At 42.4% G+C, this 8180-nt stretch overlaps 1 protein-coding gene across 1 annotated transcript; it reads right to left on the bottom strand.

Moving 5' to 3' along the window:
• Positions 1-2710: 2710 nt before the first annotated feature.
• Positions 2711-4912, bottom strand: LOC129884223 (uncharacterized). Its single transcript, XM_055958555.1, has one exon. The coding sequence runs from the start codon at positions 4910-4912 to the stop codon at positions 2711-2713; it is 2202 nt and encodes a 733-aa protein (XP_055814530.1).
• Positions 4913-8180: the final 3268 nt, after the last annotated feature.

Below are 8180 nucleotides of genomic sequence, written 5' to 3'. Positions count from 1 at the left end.
GATGACACTTCTGCACGTATCGAATGCTATCTCTCTCCATGGTCATCCAAAAATATCCAGCTCTTAAGATCTTCTTAGCTAGAGTGAACCCATTCATATGAGGTCCACATGTTCCTGCATGTATTTCTTCTAAAAGTCTCGTCGCTTCCTTGGCGTCAACACATCTTAGCAATCCTAAATCTGGAGTCCTCCTATACAAAATTTCTCCATTAAGAAAGAAATGATTGGCCATCCTTCTCAGAGTCCCTTTTTGCTTGCTGGTGGCATTTTCGGGATATTCTCGTGCTTCTATCAATCTCTTGATGTCATAGTACCATGGTCTTCCATCCAATTCCTCATCAACATGAAAACAATATGCATGTCGATCATATAACTTTACTTCAATAGGGTCGATGTAATTCTTGTCCGGATGTTGAATCATTGAGGATATTGTTGCCAAAGCATCGGCAAATTCATTTTGAGCTCGAGGGACATGTTTGAAGTCAATCTTTGTGAATCTCCTACTCAACTCCTTTATGCAATGCAAATAAGGAAGGATCTTCACATTCTTAGCAGCCCATTCTCCTTGCACCTGATGAACCAATAAATCAGAATCACCTATGACCAAAAGCTCTTTGACGTTCATGTCTATTGCCATTCTAAGTCCGAGAATACAAGCTTCATACTCTGCCATGTTATTGGTGCAATCAAACCTAATCTTGGCTGAAATTGGGTAATATTGACCCTTTTCTGAAATTAAAACCGCTCCTATTCCAACTCCTTTGGAATTTGATGCTCCATCAAAAAACATCCTCCAACCATCGTATCGTTCTGATACGTCTTCTCCTACAAATAATACTTCTTCATCAGGGAAGTAAGTTTTTAGAGGCTCATAATCTTGGTCCACTGGATTTTCTGCGAGGTGGTCAGCCAAGGCTTGTCCTTTGATGGCCTTCTGTGTCACGTACACAATGTCGAACTCGCTCAACAAAATTTGCCATTTTGCCAATTTACCTGTAGGCATTGGTTTCTGAAAGATGTACTTGAGTGGATCCAATCTTGAGATTAAGTACGTGGTGTATGCAGACAGGTAATGCCTAAATTTCTGCGCGATCCAAGTCAAAGCACAACATGTTCGTTCCAACGAGGTATATCTTGCCTCATACGGTGTGAACTTCTTGCTCAAGTAATAAATGGCTTGCTCTCTTCTACCTGTCTGATCATGTTGTCCCAATATGCATCCAAATGCATTATCCATGACAGATAAGTATAGTAGCAACGGCCTCCCAGGCTCAGGTGGGACTAATACTGGCGGGTTGGACAAATATTCTTTGATTTTGTCGGAAGCCCTTTGACATTCCTCCGTCCATTTTGTGGCAGCATCCTTCTTAAGTAATTTGAAAATGGGTTCACAAATTACTGTGGATTGTGCTATGAACCGACTGATGTAGTTAAGCCTTCCCAAGAAACTCATCACGTCCTTCCTGGTCTTCGGGGGAGGTAATTCTTGAATTGCTTTGATCTTAGAGGGGTCCAACTCTATGCCTCTCCTGCTAATAATGAATCCTAACAGTTTTCCTGCAGGTACTCCAAATGCACACTTTGCTGGATTTAATTTTAGATTATACTTTCGCAACCTCTCAAAGAATTTTCGCAAATCATATAGGTGGTCCAAACTCCTTTTGGATTTGATAATGATATCGTCCACATATACTTCAATCTCCTTGTGGATCATATCATGAAAGAGGGTGGTCATGGCCCTCATATAGGTTGCACCAGCATTTTTTAGGCCAAATGGCATTACTCTATAGCAATACACCCCCCATGGAGTGATAAATGCTGTCTTTTCTGCATCGTCTTCATTCATCAATATCTGGTGATATCCCGCGAAACAATCGACAAATGATTGCAATTCATGTTTTGCACAATTGTCAATGAGTATATGGATATTTGGGAGAGGGAAATCATCCTTAGGATTAGCTCTGTTGAGATCTCGATAGTCCACACATATTCTGATCTTTCCATCCTTTTTTGGCACTGGTACTATATTTGCCAACCAAGTGGGGTAATTTGTGACCCTCACAATGTTCGCCTCAATCTGCTTGGTTACCTCTTCTTTGATCCTTAGACTCAAGTCTGGCTTGAACTTTCTTGTCTTTTGTTTAACGGGTAGGCATGTGGGATCAATTGGTAGTCTATGTGAAACGATATCGGTGCATAACCCTGGCATATCGTCATAAGACCAAGCAAATATGTCGACATGTTGCCTAAGCAATTCTATTAACTCCTTCTTTCTTTCGGCCTCCAAATGTATGCTAATTCGGGTTTCCTTCACAGTTTCCTCATCTCCTAAATTGACAACCTCTGTTTCATCCATATTAGGTTTCTCCTGACTTTCAAACTTCTCGATCTCCTGTGGTAGATTTTCAGGCATCATGCTTTCATCATATTCTTCTTGATCGTGTTCATTCTTTTCACTTTGCTCGATGGATTCATTACATGTCATAACCGTTGAACTAGGATTTTTAATATGAATGCTGAAACGTATAAAAGGCGAGTAAAAATAAATAAGTAGGTAGAAATAATGAGATAATTTTTTAAAGAAATTAAAGACTTTTATTTAAAAGCGTTCTAGCTTTTTTAGAAAAAGCAACCAAAAACAAAGATCAAGCATGATACAAGCCTCAGCTTTGATCATTCAAATTTAAAAATACAAAACTACGTTCCAACACTACCAGGACTTTTGTCGAAACAGGGAAGGACTGACGGTCCAATTCTGCAAGCTTTCTCCAGGCTTGGAATCACGGATGCTCAATTTGCGGAGATCTATCTCTTCCTCTTCTCCAATCATGGCCACGAACAAATTTCCTATTCCTTCCACTATATCATCGTCAGATGCGTGATCTAGAATCGGAACTTGCTCTGGTACGAACGTTGTCTTGATGGATCCCCTGTTGTGGACTCGTCCCGATGTAGATCCATATCCAAGTCCAGTGGTACCTTTCTGATGCTTCAACTGGATGGGTTCAACTATGCCATTGGCCCTGGGTCCAAGTCCTGTCTTAGGCTGATACCCGTATTTCAACATCTCTGCTGCGACCATCTTCGCTGCCCCTGACAATTTCACACCAACCGACTCTAACTTCTCGTCAATCCTCACAGCTTGCATGATTTCTAAAGTGTGAAAAGTGGCTCCATCTAATTCCTCAGTTACTGGAACAGAATTGACAGAATAAATGGGGTGATTGAGCTCCCCATGAACAGTAACTTCTGTGTGACCCCACTCAAACTTTACACATTGATGAAGAGTTGAAGGGACTGCTTTTGCCATATGGACCCATGGTCTTCCCAGCAGCAGGTTGTAGTTCGATGACACATCCATCACTTGAAATAAAATAGGGAATTCTGCTGGTCCCACTTGCAATGTGAGATGGATTTCTCCAATGACGCTTCTCTGTGCTCCATCAAAAGCTCTCACCTTTACACGACTTTCCTCTATATCTCCCATATTCAAGCCTAAAACTCTCATAGTTGTGAAAGGGCAGATGTTACATCCAGAACCGCCATCAATCAGAACTCGGGTCACAATCTTATCACGACATTTGACCGCGATATGAAGTGCTTTGTTGTGTCCAGTCCCTTCCGTTGGTAGCTCATTATCATGGAAAGAGATTTTGTTAGATTCCAATACTTGTCCAATTGTTGCAGCTAAGGTTTCACTTGCGGTCTCTTTTGGAATGCAAACCCCATTTAACACCTCCATCAAAGCATTCCTATGAGCCTCAGAACTCATTAGCAAAGACATTATGGATATATGAGCCGAGGTCTTCTTCAGTTGCTCTTCGACTGAATAGTCTTTCGGCTGCATCTTTCTCCAAAATTCTGTGACTTCAGCATCCGTAACATTCTTCTTGGGATTCGGCTCCTTCCCAATAACTCCTTGATCCAGATTCTCGGGAGTATAGCACCTTCCTGATCTAGTCATCCCTTGAGCCACAGCGGTGTCAATCATCTTGCCCTTGGCTTTTGTTTTATAATCCCATGGGACTTCTTTGGTGTCAAACTCAGCCTTTCTAGCAACTGTAGTGGTTACTACAACTCTCGGGAGATATGTTTGGACAGTAAGAGGTTCCTTTAGCTGAACAGTGATAATAGGTTGCACTGGAGATGCAGTGGCAGCTTCTTCGGCGTTCCAGACAGGCGCGATGGTTTCTCCCAAGTTGTACTCTTCTTCTAGAGAAATCATATTGACTTCTCGATTCTCATGATTTGGCAAAGGGTTGTTGTTCACATTCGGAGGTGTTGGAGTGCATTTTATTATTCCTCTTCTGATCAACGTCTCAACCTGGTTTTTCAAGCCATAACAATCTTCTGTGTCATGCCCTTGGATTCCCGAGTGGTAAGCGCATCGCTTGTTTCCATCAAAATTGTAAGGGATTGGGTCGGGGAGTTTTTCCTCAACTGGCTGTAGTACTCCTGCTATCCTTAACCTTTCAAACAATTGAGCATAAGGTTCAGCAATGGGTGTATAGGTGCGAGTATTTCTGGCTTCGAGATTTGGACGTGGTCTTGGCACATATGCTGGTCTGTTTTGGTGGGTTGGTGCTTGGAGTGGGACATGTGGTCTTGTTGGACTTTGGTATGTTGGTGCTCGAGGTGGATTATAGTGTGGTCGGGTATTATACACTGGATACGAGGTGTATGGAGTATGTGCAACAATTTGGGGATTGTTTGGGTATTGGTGGGATTGTCCTCCATGTTGGTAATTGACGACTGAAACATCCTCCCTTTTCTTCTTGATGCCACCAATGGATCCTGATTGTATGGCCTTACTTGCAGCTTGCAATGCAGCCATGGACTGAATTTTACCTGATTTGATGCCTTCCTCTATAAAATCTCCCATCTTGACCAATTCTGCAAACTTTTGGCCCATCATTGACATCATCTTGTCAAAGTAGATACCTTCTTATGCTCGAATAAAGTATTTTGAGAGCTCACTCTCATCGAGCGGTGGTTGAACCCTTGCAGCCTCGGTTCTCCAACGTCGTGCATACTCCTGGAAGTCCTCCGATGGTTTCTTTTGTATGTTGGCTAATGAGAACCTGTCCGCAGTGATTTCAGTATTAAATCTGAAACGATTCATGAAATCCTCAGCCATTTCCTGCCAGTTATACCATTTGCGAGGATCCTGGCGTGTATACCAGGTCAACGCTTCTCCAGATAGACTTCGAATGAACAACTTCATTCTTAGTTTCTCATTTCTCCCTACACCGACTAACTTGTCACAGTATGCCCTCAGATGTGCGTGAGGATCGCTCTTTCCATCAAATATGTCAAACTTTGGGGGCTTGTATCCTACCGGCATGTCAATATCTGGGTGGATACATAAGTCATCATAATCTAAGCTCTCTGTTCCCCTAGAGACTTGTAGGTTTTTCAACGCCTTTCTTAGACCTCGAAGTTGAGCGTCTATTGACTCATCTTCTTTCAATCGGGCATCCTTCTCCATCTCTGCATATTGGTCCACCCCATGCGAGACCTTGACCCTAACCGGTGTCGTGAAAGTAGGGGCCTCAACAGCATATACAGGTGGGATCTGTGAATCATAAGGAGCGACGGTGTGTGCTCCAAATATCTGGTTTGTCACTGGGTAGGTAGGTGTGACGGGGTCTTGAGTGGGAAGGTCAGGAGCAGTCCTGATTGCAGACGGATGAGCTAATGGTGCTTGACCATGAACGGGAGCACGTTTAGGCATGTTTGGAGAATCTGTAGGAGGCAGGTCAGCTCTAGGGAGGTAGCTGGGCATCTTGAAACTTGGGAAGGTAGTAGCCGAAAGCTTGGCCAAGTCTCGCACTTGACGTAGTTCCTCTCTCAAAATCTCAAGCTCTTGCGCCATGTGAGCCATCTTCTCGTCATTTTGGATGTCGGCTATATTTTGAGAACTTTCAGGATTTTCTACTGGTATCATTATGTTTGCAGCAGCATTAAATTCTTCTCCACCTGTCATCCTTCCCCTTGATCGAAGGTTGTATCGTGAGTCAGCCAGTTCGCAAGTCGACACAAATCAACGTTCTTTTAGGGATTAACAAAACAAAATAAAAGAAAGAAAAAGGAAAGTATGTTAGTTTGGGAAAGATTTAAAAGTACAACAAGTATATAATACACATACACGCCAAGTTAACGACATTCAAATGTGTCCTATACATAGCCTCTTTTTGCTAGAGGATGACATATATTGCAATCAATTTGATGATAAATGATCCATTAAACACATTTCGGATTTGGAATAACATAATTTTATTAATCAAAGATGCCTTGGATCTTTGTAATGAAGTACATGGGCAGAAATCTAAAAAATGAAATTACATGGAGGCCATAAGGCGAACAAAAGGATGAGAAAGCACATGATAAGAATGAAACTCTAAGGCCATGTTGGAGCATCATCATCATCATCATAATCATAATAGGGCCCTGGATAGTACTCCGACAGTTCGTCAATCTGGTTCGATCCTACCTCTTCATCGAACCCTATCGAACCATACTCAGAGTGAGCTTTTTCCTCTGGGTCCTCTTCTGGATCTTCTTCCGGATCTTCCTCTTCCGGCTCCTCAGGATCTTCACTTGGATCCTCTTCAGGATCTTCCTCTGGATCTTCTTCGATCATTGGTATCAAATGATCTACTGATCCTGGAATTATTTGATTGTACATTGGTGTTGTGAATTCAATGTGAGGGAGTACTCCCTGCTTAACCCAATTAATCCATTGGTTGTCCGCAACACCCACAATCCCCTTCGTACTTGGCCGAGCCAAATGTCTCACAGTGGTACGCCACACATAATATTCTGGCGTGCACCATTTTTCATTTCCTGCCTCTATCGTAATCATGTGATCCCATTCTAATTGCAAATTCCTTATACGCCCTGCTGGGACCAAAGTGAGATCATCCTCGTGTAGTGCCATATTTGCCCATAATGGTATGTCTTGGACAACTCCGAATTGTCGTAACACTCGGAGAGGAGCATATGGCTGAATACCTCCTAGCCCGACCAGATTAATGAAATAGAGGTATTGCGTCCTGACAAAAACCGATCCTCTCGTCCAAAAATACTTCCAGTGGATGGAATCTCCTGTGAGGTTGGTCAAAAACGGACGCCATTCTTCCTCTCCCATAGGTGCGTCCCAATACCTAAGACGATCATTGTGGCTTTGGATCAAATTGCGGGCGTCTATTGTGTAGTCCCTTTGTGGTTCTCGGCGATAGAAGTGCTCTATTGCCCAGATCTGTAATAATAAATTACAGCCCCCAAAGAAGTTATTCCCCCTTGTGCATGCTGACAATGATCGAAATATTTCAGCGAGAATTATATGCACCAAGGAATAGTTATGCGGTACCGCAAAAAGTTCCATTACAATTGGCAGAATGTTGATATTTATCGAATGAAACCTCATTGGGAAGACCATAGCCCCCAAAAAGGCCATCACAAATACCCTTGGTCTCATATGCATCCATTGTCTATGAGTGCATGCAAATTCATCTCGGTGCTTATCGAAGCTCTCGAGACGACCAAATCTTTGGAAAAGATAGTCCAACTTTACCTTCCCATTTTCTGCACGCCTTAGTGATGGCAAGACACGCAGCCCCAACAACCCAAGGAAACCTTCTGTACTTATGGTTGATGGACATATTGGTGTTCTTCCTCTTATTGGTAATTCAAGAAAAATACTAAATTCCTCTAGTGTTGGAGTGATTTCAAAATCCAAGAACTTAAAGGTCACAGTGCTTGGGTCCCAAAACTCCATCAGTAATATAATGAAGATCTTGTTGGCTCGAATTCCCATGAGCGACAACAAAGCACCTAAATGCCTTCTGATCTCAACACCATGCGCCCTACGAATGTTTTGCCACCAATTTTGTATTGTATGGGGGGCCGAAACAACCATCTGAATGTTTGGGAGGTTTTGGTTGATATTCATCTGAAAGAAAGGTAAGGGTATGATAAGTATGTTTATTCCAAATCCGTCATGTGTTCTTTTTCTTTGGATCATTCATAACAACTTTCACAAAACAAATATGTCGTTAGGTGTATAACCTTTGACAAAGGGTGGATTTCCTAATTGCGAAGACGGTGCATTGGATCGCCTCGCCTAAGGTGTATGCATCATGGCCTATTTTCTAGAGTAAGAATTTTTCCTAGATATT

This window comes from Solanum dulcamara, chromosome 4, assembly GCF_947179165.1.
Source record: "Solanum dulcamara chromosome 4, daSolDulc1.2, whole genome shotgun sequence".
Taxonomy (NCBI): domain Eukaryota; kingdom Viridiplantae; phylum Streptophyta; class Magnoliopsida; order Solanales; family Solanaceae; genus Solanum; species Solanum dulcamara.
Note: the sequence above shows the minus strand (reverse complement) of the source record. Positions and strands in the feature narration are given on the sequence as shown.

Coding starts and splice junctions, on each gene's coding strand:
- LOC129884223 (XM_055958555.1), bottom strand. CDS start 4,912: ATGGGCCAAAAGTTTGCAGAATTGGTCAAGATGGGAGATTTTATAGAG.